Genomic DNA, 22,054 nt, shown 5'->3' on the forward strand with positions numbered 1-22,054 from the left:
GGGTCTTCTTGTATCTCACAGAGCAGCACATCACAGTCCTCATGTCTCTTTGTTTTCCTCCTTCAGCACATCTGCCATGTCCCTTCTTTATGAATGTGTGAACACCGTTATTGCAGGTGAGAACTAGTTACCTGGTTCTGAAATAGGTGGCTGCTGTTAGTGGGAGGCCCTCCCCCACTTCCACCCCAGGGGAAGGTCTCTAGTAGGGACAGGAGGATAGGAGGGTACCTATCCTGGTGGTGGGGCTTACAACAAGCTGGTCCCTGATGGCCATTCCAAGGCATGGCCAGTGTGGTGCAAGGTCACCTGGTGTTGTAGGTCCCCAACCTTTTCCACCTGATTCCCACCTGCTGTCAATGCTGAGTGTTTACCTCTGTCTCTGAGCCGTTCCCAGCCCTGTGGGAGGTCTCACAGCCAGAGCCCACTGCCCTCACCAGCCTCCAGTGTCAAATCCCACTTCTCTTGTCCCATTCATCATACCCGCCAATAGGCTCATTTTCCCTGAGTATGTTAAGCAAACCATGTCCTAAGTGTAGGCACTTAGGTGTGGGAATCCATAACAGGCTTTTTGAGACACAATCATGGGTACTCAGAAGGTTTTTTTTTTTTTTGCATTTTTCTGAAGCTGGAAACAGGGAGAGACAGTCAGACAGACTCCCGCATGCGCCCGACCGGGATCCACCCGGCACGCCCACCAGGGGCGACGCTCTGCCCACCAGGGGGCGATGCTCTGCCCATCCTGGGCGTCGCCATGTTGCGACCCTCCTGGGCGTCGCCATGTTGCGACCAGAGCCACTCTAGCGCCTGGGGCAGAGGCCACAGAGCCATCCCCAGCGCCCGGGCCATCTTTGCTCCAATGGAGCCTTGGCTGCGGGAGGGGAAGAGAGAGACAGAGAGGAAGGCGCGGCGGAGGGGTGGAGAAGCAAATGGGCGCTTCTCCTATGTGCCCTGGCCGGGAATCGAACCCGGGTCCTCCGCACGCTAGGCCGACGCTCTACCGCTGAGCCAACCGGCCAGGGCCAGAAGGTCTTTTGAGAGGCTGTGTTTTGGGATCAGGACTTGGCCCAGGGCCACGCAGAACGCTGCTGATGCGTATCCACACCATTGAAGAGCTATAATCTCTCCTTCCTGTATCTGTTGGAGCTTGATTTGTTGCTCCCAGGTCCAGATGGCCATCTCCTGGTTTGCAATCTGGACCATGTGTCCCTGTGGCTAGACATTTTACAGACTGGCAATGAGGAATGGAGACTAAAGGGGCTGAGCTTCTCGCTGCCTGCCTGTCCCTACACATCCCTGCCCAAAGCTGTTTGGAAGTAGTCTCATAGTCCCTCATTATAGACCCATAATAGCCTTAAATTCCATGATTCACAAGAAGCTGGCTCAGGGTCTGTGCTTCATGCCTGTAGCTGTGTGGCCTGAGCCATGAGAGCCCTTGAGTAAAAGAGAGAGGGGTGGGCGTGCAAGGCAAGATAGTGCCTGGAGGTGGTATCCACAGACCCCAGAGAATAGACTTCTACGTTTGGAAAGTTGATGGGAAGGACGGGGCATGGCAGGATCAGACGTGGCAGTAGAGATGGAGCAGTTGGAGATGCAGGGAGGACAGTGAGCCTGGGTGAGTTTGTCTAGGGGCTGACAAATTGCAGGAGCAGCAGGTCTTAGGTAATTGTGCAGACCACTGGGCAGGACAATGTTGCCTGGGCTTTATGGAACTGCCCTGAACGGATATGTTTGGTACCCTTGGGGTGTTTATTCTTTTGGCCACAGAGATGTAGCACCCAGAGTTCTCAGTGGGAGCATATCATGCAAGTGCATATGTCCAGCACATACAGGGTCCCAGACTCTAGGAGAAGAGCAAGTGTTCAGTGTAAACCACGTGTTTGCACAGTTTAGGGGCAGGTCCCCCCACCATCAGTTGGTTCCTGGACTCTTTCTGAGGGCCAACCTTGACAGCCTTGGAAGCTTGCCTTCCCAGGGAGCAGTCAGGCTGCTGTGTTAGCCCTTTTCTGCACAAAAGTCAAATGGGCCAAGCACTTCTCAATGTGATAGTATTTCCATCTTGGGGTCCCTCCCACTGGGGACATACTGGACATGTTAAGTGAACCTCTGTCTGCTGGGCTCCTAACCCAAGGTTTTCTGTTTCAGTTCTCATCTCTCTGTCATCCGGCATGCCTAACCACAGTGCCAGCATCCAGGTACATCCCAGGCCAGACATATGGCAAGAGTCATAAGGTTCTGTCACCGGCTAGGCCTCTCCCCTCAATGTCCCTGCACCATGCATTACACCCAGAAGGGAGCAAGCCAGAGGCCATACCATCTGTTTGACTGCCCTGGTTCAGCTGTGAGTTCGTTAGCAGCTCCTGGCTACCCCTGCAGCCACCTGAGCATATGCCTATGTCTTGTCCCCTGTCCAGAGATCTCCCACCGTCCTAGATCTCCAGCCTCTTCTGTCTGTTACCCTTATAAATGCAGTGCCCACCCTGGAGCACAGCCCCATGGGCTGCCTGAGTGTCCTGGGGATCATTGGAATGGTCACTCCATTGTTTTAAGGGTTCAAGTTTGTTTATTTTATTTTATTTTATTAATTTTTTTAAGTGAGAGGGACAGGCAGACAGGAAGAAAGAGAAATGGGAAGCATCAACTTCTTGTTGCAGCACTTTAGTTGTTCACTGATTGCTTTCTCATATGTTCTTTGACCAGTGGGCTCCAGCCAATCCAGTGACCCCTTGCTCAAGCCAGCAACCTTGGGCTTCAAGCCAGTGACCATGGGGTCATGTCTATGATACCATGCTCAAGCTGGTGAGGCTACGCTCAAGCCAGATGAGCCCTCACTCAAGCCAGCAACTTTGTGGTTTCAAACCTGGATCCTCAGCATCCCAGGCCGACGCTCTATCCACTGCGTCTCAGCCTGGTGAGGCTAAAGTTCATTTTTATTACATATGTAGGTAACATATAAGTAGGTTCCCGAATCTCAGTCTTTCCTCTGAAGGCACCGCTGTTCTGTCTTCCTGTGTCCTAACTAATCCATGTGGGCACTTGTGGAAAGCACCATGGTGGCCTGTATATGTTTTTGTGGGTACTTCCCATGCATCTACATCAGTTATCACCGGTCTGTCCTCAGTGTTACTTGCAGACAGTATTCCTGAGCACTGGGTTCTCTGCAGTATGAATGCCATGATATGCACAGGCCCTCATTCATGGGGTTGCAGACTGGAACACTGCATTCACCATTGCTTCAGGAAATTGTAACCAGTATCATCTCCCCATTTGCAGCTCTGTGTTCAGAAGTTGAGGATATTAATAGAAGACTCTGACCAAAACTGTAAGTCACTCTTCCATAAGAGCTGTACGTATTCCTGCCAGAATGTATGAGATTTTGTTGTCATTAATTTTATGGAGTAGCTCACAACTCCTTGGTGTCTTTCCCAACAGGCAGAGTGACCCTGCTGGTCTGTGTGTCTGCACACCCTCTTCTGTTGTAAATGTGTTCTGTTGAGAGGTTCCAGCCAGTGACACGACCTGGTGCCTGATGGAGGTGGCCCAGGCTTCTAAGGCCCAAGTGTGTTGACTGCTTGTTTTTGAGTCCGGATCTTTTTTTTTAGAGCAGGGCCAACCAGTTAAGTCTTCAGCTGGGCAGTCACATAATCTCTGCTGTTGTAGCTTGAAAGTAGACTTCAGTTGATGTGTAATATTTGGCGTGGTCATGTGTCAGTTCAGCCTCATTTATAGAACAGGCTTTGGGTTGGATATCGCCTGGGGGCTGCTTGGAAATGGACAGTGGCTCCTGGTATGCATGAGGTCCTTACCAGGCCTATGGGGCCTAGGACTTCTCTGTCAACTTTCCTGGTGTGGGCCAGGCCGGAAGGTTGGTGTCATGTTCATTGCCACATTTAGAAAGTGTTGGTAACCTCTTTGGATAACAGCAGTGGTAACAGAGTATTGAGTGGGCAGGGAGGTATTCCTTTGTTCTCACTGCCTGATCCTGAGTCCTGGCTCTTCCACTGGACTCTCCAGAATACCCTTGCAGTCCACCGTGCTGTCCAGGACACCTGGGGCCAGCAGTGAGACACCTTCCCAGGGTGCCCTGGTGGTTAGGCCCAAGCAGCAAGCTTTCTGCAAACTCTGCCTCTCTCCGTGTCAGCCTTAAAGCTTTTTGTGGTGTGTCCGAGTTTAACCGTGTCTGCTGTCTCCTCAGTGAAGTACCTGGGGCTGTTGGCCATGTCCAAGATCCTGAGAACGCACCCCAAGTCCGTGCAGGCCCATAAGGATCTTGTTCTACAGTGCCTGGATGACAAGGATGAGTCCATCCGGCTGCGGGCCCTCGATCTCCTGTATGGAATGGTGGGTGCCCCTTTTGGGTCGGGCCTGTCACTGTTCAGTTTTCCTTTGCCCGGCCCCTCTCTCATCAGGCCCCCTGACAGGTGTCCAAGAAGAACCTGATGGAGATTGTCAAGAAGCTGATGACCCATGTGGACAAGGCTGAGGGCACAACCTACCGGGATGAGCTTCTCACAAAGATTATCGATATCTGTAGCCAATCCAACTACCAACACATCACAAACTTTGAATGGTGCGTCCCCATGCATAGCCCAGGGACACATGGATCAGCCACATGGTGGGTGGTTCTCAACAGTTCCCTCCTGCAGGTACATCAGCATTTTAGTGGAGTTGACCCGACTGGAAGGCACCCGCCATGGCCACCTCATCGCTGCACAGATGCTGGATGTGGCCATCCGAGTGAAGGCCATTCGCAGGTTTGCTGTGTCGCAGATGTCTGTGCTGCTTGACAGCACTCACCTGGTGGCCAGTAGCACCCAGCGCAATGGGATCTGTGAGGTGCTCTATGCTGCTGCCTGGATCTGCGGGGAGTTCTCTGAGTGAGTAGGCCCAAAGAGGCTACCAGGGCCTGTGTTTCCAGGAGGAAAGGATGGAACGTGTTCGGGCAGACCCATCCCCTCCCTGGCACCTGCCAAACCAAAGTTTATTCTACAAACCTGATTTTCCCATCACAGAGCACCTGGACTCTGGACTGGTACCACCTCTGCTGCTTTCTATTTGGGGGTAGGGGGAATCTCTGTAAGCCCTGGGTCCCATGACCCTCCTGTTCTCACAGACATGGGGTCTTTTCCCAGGTTTTCTTCCTGTCCTTGTTTGGTACAGGTGGTCCATTGCCAAATTCTTACTGATGAATGGTGTTTTTCTCTTTTTTGTCATAACTCTTTCATTCAGCTACTGTGATTAGCATGTCATTGCCATGGTTTTTTCCCTTTAATCTCCTCCCTCAAGCTCTGATGCTGGGTGGGGTTGGGAGTGGCCTCCCCCCTTAGCAGAGTATGCGGCCCCTCTTCTTGGCTCACTCAGCCTCCCCACTTTCAGGCACCTGCAGGAGCCTCACCAGACCCTGGAGGCCATGCTGCGTCCCAAGGTCACTACCCTGCCTGGCCACATCCAGGCTGTGTATGTGCAGAATGTGGTGAAGCTGTATGCATCCATCCTGCAGCAAAAGGAGCGGGACTCAGATGCTGAGGCAGCCCAGGAACTCACCAGGCTCATGGTGGAGCGGCTACCCCAGTTCGTACAGAGTGCGGACCTTGAGGTCCAGGAGCGGGTATGCATCAGCCTGTGGGGCCACAGGTCGAGCTCAGCAAGGATGATGGAGAATGTGTAGACAAATAGGAGCCTATTTAAGGGTGTGTGGTCAACAGGCTCAGGGTCAGTGGCTGCACTCCTGAACCCTGAGTCAGAACCACATAGTGCTGTTGGCCATCTATCTGGGCATGGGCCTGTCCTCCACTTCTCTCTGCTGAAGGAGCTGTGAGTCAGAGCTGGTTTCTTTCTAGCTGGGTCCCTCTGCTGCCAAAGGCTTCTTGTGGAGCCTTGCAGGTGTCCTCATCAGGGCTCCAACCAAAAGTAGCTGCATGTCCCTTCCCTAGGCTGGACTCCCACATGGTCTGAGAGATCCCTGGCGGTTGCCAGGTGGCCTTCAGAACCCCATGCTTCTTGGCTCATCTATGGCTCCTCTGTGGCCCCCACAGGCATCCTGCATCTTGCAGCTGGTCAAGCATATCCAGAAACTTCAGGCTAAGGATGTGCCAGTGGCGGAAGAAGTGAGCGCACTCTTTGCTGGGGAGCTGAACCCAGTGGCTCCCAAGGCCCAGAAGAAGGTTCCAATTCCTGAAGGGTGAGCCATGCTGCCCATCGGAGGACACAGAGCCAGGGGCCCCAAGAGGGGCAGTGGGAGCAACACTGGGCCTGAGTCTAGACAGGAGAAAGGGCCTCATGTACCTGAGCCCTGCATGGGCTAAACGGACCTCCATTCCATAGACTGTACTGGGTGCTGACCTGTTGTTGTGGGGCTGTTTTCATCCTTGGTGCCACTCTCAGGAAGTGGATTTGCTGGTAGCCCTCGCCTATAAACCTTAGGGGCCAATGTGAGACTTCATAAGGGCCCCAGAATATAGGGAGAGCCATAAAGAGTAGTCCAGACTCCGGTGTCCCCTGGACTCTACCTCATCCTTTGTGACCCCTGCCATAAGTGTTCCAGGTTCTGGCACACAGGCTGGAGCCATTGTGTGATATGCTGTTCCTTGCAGCCTGGACCTAGATGCCTGGATCAACGAGCCACCCTCAGACAGTGAGTCTGAGGATGAGGTGCCTAAGGCCATCTTCCATGATGAGGAGCAGCGGCATGCCAAGCAGCAGCCACCCAAGGCTGATGAGGAGGAGCTGGCCAGGGTGAGTGCCATAGTTTCAGGGCACTTGGCCCGCTCAGAGCCCTGAGCTTGTGGCAGCCATGCATGGTCCTGCTGGATCAAGGCTGTGTCCCGCTGTCCTCTGGAACATTGAGCTAATTCTTGACACCAGAATAGAATTTTGTTGGAATGAGAAGAAGCTTCTCTTGACCTCAGACCACCCTAGAGAGACCCATGGGGCCTGACCTGGTGCCCAGGGCCCTGTAGGTGTACTTGGCACACTCTGTCAACTCCACAGCTTCCTGGGGGCAGGACTTTATAACAACTTATAAGGTTTATACAGCCCCCAAAAAGTACAAAGATAATATGTTCCCCCAGCTTTTCACCCTACCATGGCTGGTTCTTCTCTTTTGAAATTAGGGATACCACCCCTTACCCTGGTATCCCCTCTTCCACCCCACTATGGACTGTCCTGGACCCCCAGGCTGAGTATTCAGGCAGTGTGACCTGGCTCCTGGCTCAGCTATGTCCTTTAATTGAGGGGCCTCCTCACCCGAGACCCCCATCCTTGAACTGTGGAGATGATAGTATTCCCCTTTTGGGGTTATTGCCACCTGCTGCCTGTCCCACACCTGCTACTTTCCATTGCTGACCGTAATATCTTATCAGTTAAAGGCCTATAGTAAAGTACTGAGAAATGGTGGGCCCCACTCAGGACCTGGAACATGAAGTGGCGCACACTTGGAAAGGAATGAGGGCTTATGTTCACTGATACTGAATCTTATCTCCACAGCGTCGAGAAGCCCGGAAGCAGGAACAGGCCAACAATCCCTTCTATATCAAAAGTTCCCCGTCCCCCCAAAAGGTGAGGCTAGCCCGAATATCCTCCAGAGATATGCCCCTGGCCCTGTGGGGGCCTCATCTATTCTCAGGTTAACCAGGGCCTACAGTCTGTGCAGAAGCAATGGGCTATCTTTATAGATCCACATGGCAGGACCGAGGGGGTGTTTCCAGACCCTAGGACCTGAGAGAAAGCCAGTCCCATACATGGTGCTAAAGTTGAAGCTACTCTGACCAACAGGCAGAGAGGCTGCAGAGGCAATGCCTCTGCAATTGGGGGCTGCACATGAACAGACATTCCCCCTGGCACAAATGTTCTGCACCTTGATTTGCGGTGGCACCTGCTGCCTTCACTGGTACCCTTTACTCAGCGTGTCCCCAGTGGGGAGCATGTTGGTCTCCCCGCAGATGTGCCTCCATGTGGCAGGTGCTTGGGTGCTTTCTTTTTTGGGATTGCTGGGTTCCCTAGTGACTCTGCTTGGCTTCCTGAGGGGCCCACAGTCCCATCCCCACCCATGGTACAAGAAAGCACCTGTCTGCATATTTTATCCTGCCATCAGGAGTGTGTCTGTTATTTCACTGAGGTTTCAAGCCTGCTTAACTTTTCTAACTTGGAAAGAAAGGATTCAGGGGGGAAAGTTAATGGAAGTTTTATGTCTTGACCTATACTTGTTCCCACTGTAGACCATCTCCTAGAAGGACCCCTTGCTTCCCTGTGTGGCCGGAGTACCTGTAGCTGGGCAGTGACCTACCTCCTCCTAAGGTATCACTCTCTATCCTGCCCAGTAATGTTTTGCTGTTTGCCTCTGCAGCGGTACCAGGATGCGCCGGGAGTGGAGCACATACCTGTGGTGCAGATCGATCTCTCAGTGCCCTTGAAGGTGCCAGGCAAGTGTCTGTACACTTTAGAGACAGCAGATGGCATAGGGATGGGGAGTTTCCGATTGGCAAGGGTAGTAGGAGACCAGAGCCCAGTTTCTGATCACCATTCATAAAGTTCCTACCCACATCTTAAGTGGCTTGAGGGGCAGACATGTCCCTTCACCCTCTAATGCAGGCAAGGTGCAGGGTGGTCTCCCCCAGAGTGCCCACACATGGTTCTGGAGCCAGAGTTGGATGGGTCTGAGTGCTGTGCCTTTGCCTGCAGGGCTGCCCACATCAGAGCAGTACGTAAAGCTGGAGGAGGAGCGGCGGCACCGGCAGAGGCTTGAGAAGGACAGGCGGAAGAAGAAGAGGAAGGAGAAGAAGGGCAAGCCACGGCGCCATAGCTCACTGCACACAGAGAGCGATGAGGACATTGCCCCAGCTCAGCAGGTGGACATCGTCACTGAGGAGATGCCTGAGGTCAGCCTCTTTGCCTGACATGGACTCCCTCCTGACTACATGTGACCCAACTGGTCAGAGGGCCACACTCCAGGCGGGCTTCCTTATTGCCACTCTATGTGGCCTGGGAAAGCTGAAAACTAGTGCTGTCCTAGTCCAAGCCTGAGAGCCAGGGAGTATTGAGCTGAGTGGACATGTGTGTGTATGTGTCTCTTTCCCCTCCTTCCCCCTGCACTTCCACTCTGTTTTCTGCAGCCTGGAGGTGCTAGTGCATCCTGTCTTTTTGGGTCAATCAGACATGCTCATGGATGTGGACTAGGGTGTTTGTTTCTGAGAGGGGGGGTTGCGGGGGTTCCTGTTAGGCTCAAGCTTAGGGTCTGATGAGCTGGGTGAACTAGATGCCAAGTTCCCATTTCTTCTGTCAGAATGCTCTGCCCAGTGATGAGGACGACAAAGACCCAAATGACCCCTACAGAGCCCTGGACATTGACTTGGATAAGTGAGTGTTGGGTTGGGGCTGGATTGCTGCCCTGCAGGGCGATTCAGGCCTAAGCTTCCCTGGTGTTTCTGTGTCCTCGCCATCCCTCTCCATCTTTCTCCAACCTTTGCATTTTTTTTTTTTTTGATTGATTTTAGAGAGGCTGGGGGTGGGGCTGGGGTGGAGAGGGAGAAGCATTTGTATGTTGTTCACTTAGTTGTACATTCATTGATTGCATCCCATATGTGCCCTGACCAGGGATTGAACCCGCAACTTTGATGTCTTGGGACGACGTTCTAACCAACTGAGCTAACCAGCCATGGTCCATCTTGTGCGGTTTTTACATAACATGTTTGGACAAAAGGGGCAGCAAAAGGGTTTATCCTCCTCCAGGCCTCGTCAGAAGCCTTGGTGATGGGTTGAGTGTGGAAGGGCAGACCCAGCTCCTCCTTTGACCTGTCTGCCCCCCACCCTCTGCCCCCAGGCCCTTAGCTGACAGTGAGAAGCTGCCCATTCAGAAACATAGAAATGCCGACACCTCCAAGTCCCCTGGGAAAGAGGATGTGCCTGTCATAGAAAAGAAAAGCAAGAAACCCAGGAAAAAAGAGAAAAAACACAAAGAGAGAGACCGGGAGAGAAGGAAGGAGAAGGAACAAAAGGTGAGCCCTACCCATAGATTTTAGCCTCCTTCCCCCTTCCCTCAGGCGCAGGCAGGTGACAGTATGGGAGAGAGGCAGGCACCCCAGCTTTTGGCAGCACTGAGACTTGTCATAGCCTGTTGTGATCAAGGGGAAAGTGAACTCTTGTCAGCCTCCCTAGGCAGAACACCCAGCGTTGTTTGTGATTGCACTTGTCTATATGGCCCTGTGCCTGGTGGGAGCCACTCTGCAGGCTCTGGCTGGGGTTTCTTGGGACGAATCCTGCTGCTTTAGCCAAAGGCCTGTCTTTCTGTGGTTTCAGAGTAAGGACTTAGATTTCTGGCTGTCCACCACACCACCACCAGCCACTGCTCCAGCTCTAGCTCCAGCTCCAGCTCCATCCATGGTAAGACCCTGATGATGGGTACACTTGCTGACCCCATGATGTCCTCAGTTGGATGGGTGCATTTCATGGTCTTGGCAGAGCTGCCTCACCAGGAGTGCTGGGACACCCTTTCTGGGTACTGCCCACACCAGCCCTTACCCTATATCACTCATTGGACCTTCCTGGCCACTCGGGCTCCAGTGCTGGACCCTCACACAGGTGAACCATATTGGGCCAGCTCCCAGCTTCTATGTCCCACGTCTTGCCCAGGCAGTGGCTGTAGCATGTGTAGGGGTGATTGGGTGGCTGGCCCCTCAGCACAGTCTGGTGCTCCCTTCCAGCCAGGCAGCAGCCTTGAGCAGTCACTTTATGAAAGTAGACATAGCCCTGAGGCTCTTGGGCCTTATGCAGTGACCCCAGTCTGTGCCAGTTGATCTCAGACCAGGCCTCCTCTCCCATCCATCAGCCACTTGCACTTCCTGGTAGCCACATACCTGTTTGATGATAAAATATCTGGCATTCAAGAAGAGGCCCAGGGTCACTACTGGGTGTCCCAACACAAGGGCAGGATGGCACAAGGGTGGAAGACACCCTGTTTTGGGTTCTGGCTATCCCCTTGCCCCTACCCCACCGACCCACCCACCCCATGTCTCTTCCACCGGGTATCCCTACAGGAAGAGCCGGTGGTGGGTGCGATCAGTAGTGCTCCTGAGGAACAGTGCGAGGAAGCCAAGAGACAGAAGCAAGATGAGGAGGAGGAGGAAGAGGAGGAGGAAAGAGACTCTGAGAAGGTGAGGGTTCTCACCTGGTTATCCTCACAGGTATGGGCTATGCACCTACACTGAGCGCTGTGCGGGGAGAGCCCAGTTCCAGGGGAAGAGGGTGGTTACTGGTTACCCAAATAAATCCCTTGTGATGGTGGTCTCCTGGTTCTGGTTTTCTTCACAGCTTCATTAAGTTGTAATTTGCACCACAGAGCTCACCCTTTTAAAGTGAATAGTTAACTGGTTGATAGTACATTCCCAGAATTGTGCAACCATTTGCCTAATTCCATGACATTTCATCATCCTTCCCCCCCCTCAAAAAAAAACTGTCCCTATCAATAGCCACTCTCCCCTCCCCCAGCCCCTGACAACTATGAATCCACTTCCTATCTCTGGATTTGCTTATTCTGGACATAGATGAAATCACACACTATGTGGCCTTTTGTGTCTGGCTTCTATCACTAAGCCTTGTGTGTTCAAGATCCATCCATGTTGTGATTGTCAGTGCTTTACTCCTTTTCATTGTGTGGATGGACCACATTGAGTTTATCCTTTCATCTGCTGAAGTACTTTTGGGTTGTTTCCACTTCTTGGCTGTTGTGACTCTTGCTTCTGTGAACACGTATGTGCATTTTTTTGTGTGGGCTTAGGTTTTCCTCTCTTGGGTGTGTTCTAAGGAGTTTCCTAGTTGCTGGGCCATCACGTGTGAATTCTTGCTCTTTCCCCCTGTATATTCTTTTTTTTTTTTTTTTTTTTGTATTTTTCTGAAGCTGGAAACTGGGAGGCAGTCAGACTCCCGCATGCGCCCGACCGGGATCCACCCGGCGCGCCCACCAGGGGGCGATGCTCTGCCCATCCGGGGCGTCGCTCTGTTGCGACCAGAGCCACTCTAGCACCTGAGGCAGAGGCCATGGAGCCATCCCCAGCACCCGGGCTCCAATGGAGCCTCGGCTGCGGGAGGGGAAGAGAGAGACAGAGAGGAAGGAGAGGGGGAGGGAGGGGTGGAGAAGCAGATGGGCGCTTCTCCTGTGTGCCCTGGCCGGGAATCGAACCTGGGACTTCCGCATGCCAGGCCATCGCTCTACCACTGAGCCAACCAGCCAGGGCCTCCCTTGTATGTTCTTAACCAAGTTGGCGGTAACTGTCCTTCACCAAGTTCCCAATTTCTTGCTTCAGCCTGACGGGGCCTCATTCATTCCCTCAGGACCTTGGGGGATTGCTGGCTCCTCTACTCTGACATGTGACCCTTTCTTGGGCACACTTAGTCCCTGTGTCTTCAGCCACAGGACATGAGAGGAGGGCATTGCCAGAGAAGTTTGGGTTGTCTCTGACCTCTTCTCTGGCTTCAGAAACCTTCCAAGCATAAGAAGAAGAAGTATAAGAAGGAGAAGGAGGAGAAACCCAAAGACAAGAAGAAATCCAAAAAGAAGCCTCCTGAGAATGATGGGGTGGCACAGCCCTTGGAGAACGGCACGCTCAACGAGCCTCTCCCGGTGAGGGGTACTTCACTTCCCCCCTGCTGGTTGTGGTCCTGTGGGGAGACCAAGCCTAGTCTAGGAGCCAGCTATAGCAGGCAATGGGCTGGTGGCCCCTGGAACCTGACTGTGGGCATCTGGAGGGTAGTCTCTCTAGCCATGCTGGTGTCAGAAGACCCAGGGAGTAAACTTGTATTTTCTGGAGGAGCTCCTTGCCTCCCAAATTTCACAATTGTAATATTTCAACTCAGAGCACTTGGCAGCTCCCAGCAGGCCTCATTTTGTGAAGAGGTGCTCTGAGGCTCTGATGACCCAAAGCTAAAATCATTTTTTTCTTTGTTCCCAGCCCATGTCCAGCTATTCTCTCCTGGCTGAGAATTCCTATGTTAAAATGGTGAGCAATGCAGGCATTTCAGAGGTGCTGGCGGGAAGCTTGGGGTCCCTTTGTATGGGGGGTGGCTCTGACTACACATCTCCCATTGGTGGCCTCTCTGGGGAAAGAACCACACACCACTTGTGTGACAGACAGCAAGCTGTGCTCTCTGTGGGCCAGGCCAGGGGCAGATGGATTGGCAAACTATGTTCTTGAAGAAAGGACAGGAATAACTAAACACTGCAGGCACAAAACAGAGACAAGATTTTCAGTGAGGCCTGGAAAGCATGCCTTTCTTGGTACTTTATTGCACTTACAGAATGGGTGTTGAGTTCTCTTGGGCCCCTATGCCAGCCCAGAATGGGTCCCATGGACTCCCACCACAACCACTGACCCCAGCCTTGCTCTACAGACGTATGACATCCAGGGCAGCCTGCAGAAGGACAGCCAGGTCACCGTGTTCATTGTACTGGAGAACCAGAGCAACAGCTTCCTGAAGAGCATGGAGCTCAACGTGCTAGACTCACTTAATACCAAACTGGCCCGGCCAGAGGGCTCCTCTGTCCACGACGGCGTCCCTGTGCCTTTCCAGCTGCCCCCAGGTGAGCGGCAGCAGATGTCCAAGCTAATGGAGGCCAGGCATTTCCTCAGGCTTGAGCTTCTTTGTCTCACCTTCCTTCAGTCGTAGGACTTTTGGGGGCTGGTTGGGGCCCTCCTAGGCTTGCTTTGTGCTATGGTCAGCCTGCCTTTCTCTCACCCTCCCCTCCCTTCCTCTCTCTCCTTCTCTCTCAAACCACCTCTTCCACCTTCTCTTCTCCTCCCCTCCTCTCCCCAGGCATCTCCAACGAAGCTCAGTTTGTGTTTACCATTCAGAGCATTGTCATGGCCCAGAAACTCAAGGGGACCCTGTCCTTTATCGCTAAGGTATGAGAGGCCTGCAGTAACGCCCCAGCCCAGCCCATACCACTCCGAGTGCACCCAGATCACCTGGATGTACCTGAGTTCAAAGGCCCTACCCTATTCCCCAGTCATCCTGCTTCCAAGCTCAAGGCCCAGTTCCCACTCCCCACTCATGCTGCACCCGTACTCCCACAGAACGACGAGGGCTCCACCCATGAGAAGCTGGACTTCAAGTTGCACTTCAGCTGCACCTCATACTTGATCACAACTCCGTGCTACAGGTACACAAGCCTGCCTGCCTTCCATTCCCATCTCCACCCCTTGGGTCCAATAGGGCAACCACAGTGGGCCCACCTGCCTAACTGCTATGTGGGGCTCTCTGTGCAGTTCATCTCAGAAAGTCATCTGATCAAAGGTGTGGAAAGGCCTAAGTGTTGGATGACCAACTTGTAGATAGTACAGAAAGTTCTGCTTCTCCGCCATGTTGGCAGCTCAGGCCACATAAGAAGTGCCACAGGCAAAGCAGCTCAGACAGCAGACATTGGTTCTCTCTCTCAGCCTTGGGGGCTAGAATCCGAGGTCAAGATGTTGGCAAGACTAGTTCCTCCTGAGCCCTCTGTCCTTGGCATGTAGACGCTGTCTTTTCTGTGTCCTCACATGGTCATCCCTCTGTCCTGGTCTCCTTTTATATGGCCCCAGTTATGTTGGATCAGGGCCCACCCCAGTGACCTCATTTACCTTAATCACCCCTTTAAAGATGCCAGTCTCCCAATACAGTCACCTTCTGAGGTCCTGGAGTTCAGGGCTTCAACATAGAAATTTGGCCTGACCAGGTGGTGGCACAGTGGAGAGAGCTTTGGACTGGGATGTGAAGGACCCAGGTTCGAGACCCCGAGGTCGCCAGCTTGAGCGCGGGCTCATCTGGCTTGAGCAAAAAACTCACCAGCTTGGACCCAAGGTCACTGGCTCGAGCAGGGGGTTACTCAGTCTGCTGAAGGCCCGCAGTCAAGGCACATGTGAGAAAGCAATCAATGAACAACTAAGGTGTCACAAGGAAAAACTAATGATTGATGCTTCTCATCTATCTCTGTTCCTGTCTGTCTGTCCCTATCTATCCCTCTCTCTGACTCTCTCTCTGTCGCTGTAAAAAAAACAAAAAACAAAATAATAAAAACATAGAAATTTGAGGGGGCACAGTCCAACCTGTGACATAAGACTCTTTGAGACCTCCCAAGTGGCAGCCACACAGGAGGGGTCCAACCCCCAGGGCTGGGGGCTTTGTCTGCCATGATGCTGGGGAGCTGCCTATTGTCAGTTTCCCTGTCCTGTGTTTCCCACAGCGATGCCTTTGCCAAGTTGCTGGAGTCTGGGGACCTGAGCATGAGCTCCATCAAGGTTGATGGTATTATTATGTCCTTCCAGAATCTTCTGGCAAAGATCTGTTTTCACCACCATTTTTCTGGTAAGGGATTTGATTGGACTGGTAGGTGGCACAGCCTTTGCTCACATGTGATTCTACCTCTGCTACTCTTGGAGTCACATGGACCTCACCCCTGCCCGCTCTGTTACAGTTGTGGAGCGAGTGGACTCTTGCGCCTCCCTGTACAGCCAATCCATCCAGGGCCACCATGTCTGCCTCCTGGTGAAAAAGGTGAGCATGCATGAAGGCAGCCTGCTCGCCCCTTGCCTCTGTGCCCCTCATGCCATGTCTCTTGCTTCTAGTCCCTGCAGATTCTCCTATATAACACATGGCTGGAGTTGAGTCTTTGACTACTCTGCTGAGGTCTGTGGAGCCCATGTTAGTGAGGACGATCAGCCTATGTGTTTTCTGGGCACCAGGGCACCCGTTGCCTCATCAGATGAAGTGGGGAGCTAGTCCCCCCATCCTGTATTTCTTGAAAAAGGCTAAGTGTAATTCCTGTATTTCTTACACGTTTTGCAGAATTTACCAGGGAACCCATCAGGCCTGTAGGTTTCTTTTTTGAGAGATGTTTAACTATAAGTTCACTTTTTTCAATAGGATCTTTGATTTCTCTATTTCCCCTCAGGTTAGTACTAGTAGTTTGTGGTTTTCAAGGAATTATTCATTCATTTCATCTAACTTAATGAATTGATGTGGGCAGTGTCTTTGTGGTTCTCTTATTCTTGGATGGTCTGAGTGATCGGTAGTGATTATTTTCCTTAATTCCTGATGTTATCATTTTGTGCCTTTTCTCATTTTTCTTGGTTATGCTAGAGTTGATCAATTTTACTTATCTTTTCAAAGATCAGTATTAAAACTTTAGGAGGAACGTGGGCATCTTAACACCCTGTTGGTTCCTTGACCCTCCACAGGAATAGCTGTGGTAATGTAATACACTTGTAGACATCAGAGATGTCGTCACATCATGTTACACATTCTGTTTTCAATCCTCAAAAAATTTCAGAGAACTCATGAGCAGAGTCTGTTGTGTTCACCCTGAAAGAGCATTTCTGTTGCTCTTTCATTCCTAAAGTTCACATCTTTCAGCTCAGTCACTTCTGTCAGAAAAACTTTGTTTAGCAATTTTTTTAGGATAGGTATGTTGGATACAGATTTCTCTCAGTTGTCCATCTGGTTATTATTTACTTCATCATTCTTTGGGGCTACTTTTCTGCATATACAATTCCTGCTTTGATAGTCTTTTCTCTTGGTACAATGCTCCACAATTTACAATGGGTTACGTTCTGAAAAACCCATCGTATGTCAAAAAAGCACTTGATATACCTATCCCACTGAACATCAGAACTTCACCCAGCCTTATGCAGAACACAAGATCCAGAAAATGCTGTAACCAGCACAGCACACTAGCATGTGGAGTTGTGTTTCTACCGAATGTGAATCACTTTTACACCATACTAAAGTCCAAAAATAGTAATTTAGAGACTGCTTATACTTGAAAAATAGGCAATTTCCACTTGGAATCTGTGGTTTCTGATGAGAAGTCTGTACTACTACATCTTTATTTTTTCTTTTTTTAGAGAGAGGGAGGAAGGGAGAAAACTTATGCATTTATTGGTTGATTCTTGTATGTGCCCTGACCAGAGATTGAACCCACAACCGTGACATGTTGGAACAATGTTCTAACCAACCAAGCTACCTGGCCAGGGCCTTATTTATTCTTTATATAGGGAATGAAACATTTTTCCAGACTGTTCTCCAGAATTTTGTCTTCAGTTTTCAGCAGTTTATGTTTCTGGGCATTGACTTCTTTGAGTTTATCTGTTTGGAGTCTGCTGAACTTGGTGAATCTTTGCATTTATTTCTTTTGCAAAATTTGAGGACTTTCAGCTGTTATTAACTAACTACTCCTTCAGCTCTGCCTTTTCCCCTCTCTCCTGGGAGCCCAGATACCTGAACCCAGACCTTCTTTTGCTGTCCTTCAAGTTTCTGAAGCTCTGCGTACCCTACCCTGCCCCATCCCCTGTGCTATCTTCTCAGACTGGAGTATTTCTAATTACCCATTGTCAAGTTCACTAACTTTTTCCTGTGTTGTTCCTGTTCTGTTGTTGAACTCATCCAGTAAGTTTTTTATTTTGGTCATCATTTTTGGTCTAAAGTTTCCATTAGGTTTTACTTTCATCGTCCATTTCTTTGCCGAGATTCTCTTTCTCTTGGTTTCAAAGTGTTATGATTGCTTCTGGGAGATGCTCGTAACTATTGCTTCACCACCTTTGTCAGATCATTCTGACATCTGCCTTATCTCAGTATGGGTGTTTATTATCTTTCCCAGGAAGCTGAGATGCCCTGTCTTTGTATACTGAGTATGTTAGGACTGTATCCTGGACAGTTTGAATATGCTAAGACTCTGGGCCTTTCTTAAGTCCTGAAGAGAATGGTGGTACATAGGCTCTGGCTGCAGGACTCCTGGTTCTAATGGCCATCAGTTTTTTGTGTTTGTTTTTTAATTGTATAAACAGAGAGGAAAGGAGACAGGAAGTAAGGATGGGAAATATTCCTTTTTTCTTCTTCTCTTTCCCTGAGAGTAGGGGAGATACAGAGACAGACTCTTGTGTGTGCCCCAACTAGGATCCACCCGTCAGCTCCCATCTGGGGCCAATGTTCTGCCTATCTGGGTCCACTTATATCCAAGCTCTTTTTAGCACCCAAGGTGGAGGCTTGACGGAATCATTTTCAGCACTAGAGGCCGATGTGCTCTCATCAGTCGAGCCATGGCTGTGGGAGTGGAAGGGGGGAGGAGGCACAGGGGGAGAAACAGATGGTCACCTCTCCTGTGTGCCCTGACCGGGAATCGAACCTGGGATTTCCACACACCAGGTTGACGCTCTACTGCTGAGCCAACCGACCAGGGCCAAGCATTCATTTCTTATTCCACTTTGTGTATTAATTGGTTGCTTCCTCTATGTACCCCAATCAGAGATGGAGCCTACAACCTTAAGTGTTTCAGGACAACACTCTAACCAACTGAGTTAATCACCCCGGGCCCAAGGTTCATCAGTTTTCATAGCCTTGGCTGCCTCACATGCCCCATTTGTGGGATAGGACTAGACAGTGCTCTGTGTCCTAAGAGTCTGGTATGCTGGCTTGTGAGGGTGAGGGCCACATGTACTCAGCTCTAGGGAGACCCTTGGCTCATGAACAATTTTGTAGGTCACTTTCCCCAAGCTCCTCTCTGGAACTGTCAAGACTCTGGGTGCTTCTCCTGAGGTTCCCAGCCATAAAGTGGTCACCCACTCTGTTGGTGAAGTCGCTTTTCCCAGCGACTTCTGGGTTCGTCTGATTCCATTGTGAGCCCCCGGCTGGCACTGCAGGCCTCAATCCAGGTTCCATAGCTATTTGTTGGAGATGGTGGTTGCACATGGCTTTCATCATCTACCTAGGATGCTTCTGTTCTGATTTTGAAAGCACCCACACATAGAACAGTATTTGGAAAAATAAAAGTACAACACGTGTAGTTGTGAGGTGGGATTTTCATGTAGTTTTCAACACACTGGGCAGCATTTTCCTTTTTTAGGGTGAGAAGTCCATGTCGATAGATGGGAAGTGCAGCGACGCCACACTGCTCAGCAATCTGCTGGAGGAGATGAAGGGGACGCTGGCCAATTGCTGAGTGTCATCACTGAGAGGACACAAAGGAGAGATGGATTCCAAGTGCTAGTTTCTCCTATCGCATGTACTTAACCAGCCTGGCATTAAGTCCACTGTCATCAGTTAGACATTGAGGTGGTGAGGACATGTTCATTCATTTCTCCTGTCATGTGTTTTTTTTTTGTTTTGTTTTGTTTTTTTGTATTTTTCTGAAGTTGGAAATGGGGAGGCAATCAGACAGACTCCCACATGCGCCCGACCGAGATCCACCCAGCACGCCCACCAGGGGTGATGCTCTGCCCATCTGGTGCATTGCTCTGCTGCAACCAGAGCCATTCTAGTGCCTGAGGCAGAGGCCACAGAGCCATCCTCAGCACCCGGGCCAACTTTGCTCCAATGGAGCCCTGGCTGCGGGAGGGGAAGAGAGAGACAGAGAGGAAGGGGGGGTGGAGAAGCAGATGGGCGCTTCTCCTGTGTGCCCTGGCTGGGAATTGAACCCGGGACTCCTACACGCCAGGCCAACGCTCTACCACTGAGCCAACCGGCCAGGGTCCCTGTCATGTTTTTCACTTTAAAACTTTCCACGCTCTTTGGGGAGAAACCCTATTCCAGTCCCTAACCATCAGTGACCCCTGTAGCTGGGGCCAACTGCACATGGCCACAGGAGCTGCCCAAAGAGTGAGAATGACTGCCGTCCAGGCCAGGATCTGGTGGGCCCAGGTGATGAGCAGACAGGGCAGGTGTGGCATCCTACTTCTATGAAGTCATCCAGTTCCACAAGTCCCCAAGTCCACTGCCCAGTGGTAACAGGGGGATGAAAAACTGGCTGCTTGCCTCACCACAGTGACATTCCCCTTTACCCCTCACAGCCATGGTCAGTTCTCTCTCCCCAGGATACATGGTAGGGAAAGGTCGTGTAGGCCATTCATTGTCTCTTGCATTCTGTGTCCCACTGCCATGTTTGTGTGCCGAGTGAATAGCAGCGGACACCGAGATGCAGGGGTGAAGAGCTGTAGTGAGGGTAGGGATTCAGCCAGGAGCTTGTTCTAAGTGTTTCCTTTCAGTAGAATATGTTTCGGTTGATGTTGTTTGGGGTGAGTGAGTGGTTGAGTGCTACAATTCCCAGGTTTCCCTCATTGCTGAAAACTTGGCAGGGTTTGTCCTCAAATCATGCCTGAAGCTGCTGGGAGGGCCGTCCTGGTTTCCATGGCCCTGGTGGTAAAGCACAGGTGTCCTGGGGAGGCTGGGTCTCCTAATGTGCCTATGGGCAGGGTGAGAGGACTCCAACCCAGTGAGACTTTCCTCAGAGATGATGGTCCTCGATGCCGTTTTAACTTTCCTTTTGATGAAAACTGTCACTTTAGCATGTAATCTATTTCAGAATCCTGTGCAGTGATTCTAGAATATTGAAATTGTATGATGTGTTATATAAGAATTTGCTATCAACATTCCTGTGTAAAGGAGAGACATATCACGCTGCTGTCATGATTTTGTGTCAAGATGAACCAATAAACTTGGAAAATAGACATTTACCTGTTGGATACCTGTCTCCTGCCAATGGTAGGATACATCCTGGCCAGGGAGTCATCATACCACAGCCCGGCAGGGAGAGGTCACACAGCCAATGTCTCTGTGTCAGATGGGGGCTGTGGGGCACTCATGGAGGTCACAGCATGCTGGAAAGCCTTCTTGTCCCAACCTGCCCATGTACCCTCCATCCTTGAAAGGTGACATGATCCCCACATGGACAGTGGGGGCCACGGCACACCACCGCACGAGCCTTACTCGTAGTTGTAGCCAGAGCACACAAAATGTGTAAGTCCATCCACCTGCTGCAGGAGACAGCCTCATATTGTAAGATACCTGCAACACATGAGAGATGGCCTCTCAGCCTCAGAGCCCCTAAACTGTTACCCCTGTGCCCCATGGCCTGGAAAGAGGTTAACTCGCCAGTGATGCTAACAATAAATGAGGCCTGTAGGTGGAGACAAGAGTATGGAGGGCACCTTCTTAGCAAGGCCAGCCTGTCCCCCACTCCAGCCCTCCCTCTCAGGCCTGCCCAAGGCTCAGGGTCTGTCCATCAGTCACTTGGAGTGGTCCCTAGCCTGGAATGGAGTGACTTCAGGGCAGGGCGGCAGCTATACACCTGGTCCAAACTGGTTGAGGAAGGTGGCAAGAAGCAAGAGATGGGATTTATCTTTCAAGGGCCCCTGCTGGTGCCCACAGTATGGAAGCGGTCCCTTCTCCCAGGGAGATGCCCTGTCCCCGGATTTCTGTCCAGCCCTATGCAGGCTGCAGGCTCTGAGCTCTAATGCACTGATGCCCTATCCACATCACTCCAGCCCCAGTCACGCCCTGGTTGGGTCCGCCTATAAGGGGATTCTGAAATACTCCTGTAACCATGGATCCCCCAAGGTATGCCCCTCCCTCAACCCTCACTAGCTCACTTTCAATGATGGCATTCTTTCTTGACCCACACCCACTCCTAGAAGATGGCTTGGAGCTCTTTGGGGAAATACCCTGATGGGGTGAAGCAGGAGAAGGTAAGTCAGGTTCCAGCAGTGGGCGAACGGGAGTGTTTTGGAGCGGATGGGCCTCTCCCTTGCCCGGGAAATACATCTTCCCCTGATACAGATGATCCGTCTTTTGGTACATAGCATTTGCCACTTGGTCCAGCTTTTCCTAGGAAGGGGTCGGGAGGAGGAGGGCGGGGTCCCCGCACCCCCTGATCTCCACGAGGATGGCCAGGTGCAGCTTCATCGTGTCCTGGCTCCAGTCGGTGAGCAGCAAGCCCGACACGGGTATCCCGCCTACCCATCAGGACTTGATGGCGGTAGAACTTCGAGAAGTTGCCGTGGCAGTACAGGCAGCCGCAGGCCAGCGCAGCCATCAAGCCCAGAAACAGCAGAGACACGTACCTACACCTCCCGCGCCACGGCTCTCTGCTGATCACCAACCGAATGCGCACTTTGAACCCCGGGATGCGCCTCTGCACCGTCCCCGGCGCAAACCCAGCCCCACTACGGACATCTGAAGGACGCTAGCTCGGTCTGTAGGCCCCTTCCACGAGCCGCCACTCCCAAAAACTTTCCACTCCCCGGAGTGGCCCCGCCCTCAGATC

General features: G+C 51.6%; 2 protein-coding genes across 4 annotated transcripts in view; one reads left to right on the plus strand and one right to left on the minus strand.

Annotated features, from left to right (window-relative positions):
• Positions 1-20,459, plus strand: part of AP3D1 (adaptor related protein complex 3 subunit delta 1) — a 52,102-nt gene extending 31,643 nt beyond the window's left edge. For 2 of the 3 annotated variants that reach the window (XM_066276932.1, XM_066276924.1), the window contains exons 9-32: positions 67-116; positions 2,143-2,192; positions 3,271-3,319; positions 4,193-4,338; positions 4,419-4,567; positions 4,644-4,874; positions 5,374-5,605; positions 6,033-6,178; positions 6,591-6,732; positions 7,483-7,554; positions 8,342-8,417; positions 8,677-8,873; positions 9,278-9,351; positions 9,815-9,989; positions 10,291-10,374; positions 11,028-11,144; positions 12,467-12,610; positions 12,939-12,986; positions 13,378-13,567; positions 13,801-13,889; positions 14,061-14,146; positions 15,206-15,327; positions 15,437-15,516; positions 18,860-20,459. In XM_066276932.1, the coding sequence (XP_066133029.1) occupies positions 67-116; positions 2,143-2,192; positions 3,271-3,319; positions 4,193-4,338; positions 4,419-4,567; positions 4,644-4,874; positions 5,374-5,605; positions 6,033-6,178; positions 6,591-6,732; positions 7,483-7,554; positions 8,342-8,417; positions 8,677-8,873; positions 9,278-9,351; positions 9,815-9,989; positions 10,291-10,374; positions 11,028-11,144; positions 12,467-12,610; positions 12,939-12,986; positions 13,378-13,567; positions 13,801-13,889; positions 14,061-14,146; positions 15,206-15,327; positions 15,437-15,516; positions 18,860-18,955 (2,845 nt within the window). In that variant the 3' untranslated portion in view covers positions 18,956-20,459. The remainder of the gene's footprint in view (positions 1-66; positions 117-2,142; positions 2,193-3,270; positions 3,320-4,192; positions 4,339-4,418; positions 4,568-4,643; positions 4,875-5,373; positions 5,606-6,032; positions 6,179-6,590; positions 6,733-7,482; positions 7,555-8,341; positions 8,418-8,676; positions 8,874-9,277; positions 9,352-9,814; positions 9,990-10,290; positions 10,375-11,027; positions 11,145-12,466; positions 12,611-12,938; positions 12,987-13,377; positions 13,568-13,800; positions 13,890-14,060; positions 14,147-15,205; positions 15,328-15,436; positions 15,517-18,859) is intronic. The other variant, XM_066276915.1, reaches the window with a different exon arrangement.
• Positions 20,460-20,714: 255 nt separating this feature from the next.
• IZUMO4 (IZUMO family member 4) lies at positions 20,715-22,040 on the minus strand. The gene is given in 5 exon segments (XM_066252679.1): positions 20,715-20,765; positions 21,373-21,402; positions 21,404-21,453; positions 21,540-21,760; positions 21,762-22,040. Coding segments are annotated over 5 exon segments (414 nt in total). The 5' UTR covers positions 21,824-22,040.
• Positions 22,041-22,054: the final 14 nt, after the last annotated feature.

The sequence above is a fragment of the Saccopteryx bilineata genome, chromosome 1 (genome assembly GCF_036850765.1).
Source record: "Saccopteryx bilineata isolate mSacBil1 chromosome 1, mSacBil1_pri_phased_curated, whole genome shotgun sequence".
Classification (NCBI taxonomy): domain Eukaryota; kingdom Metazoa; phylum Chordata; class Mammalia; order Chiroptera; family Emballonuridae; genus Saccopteryx; species Saccopteryx bilineata.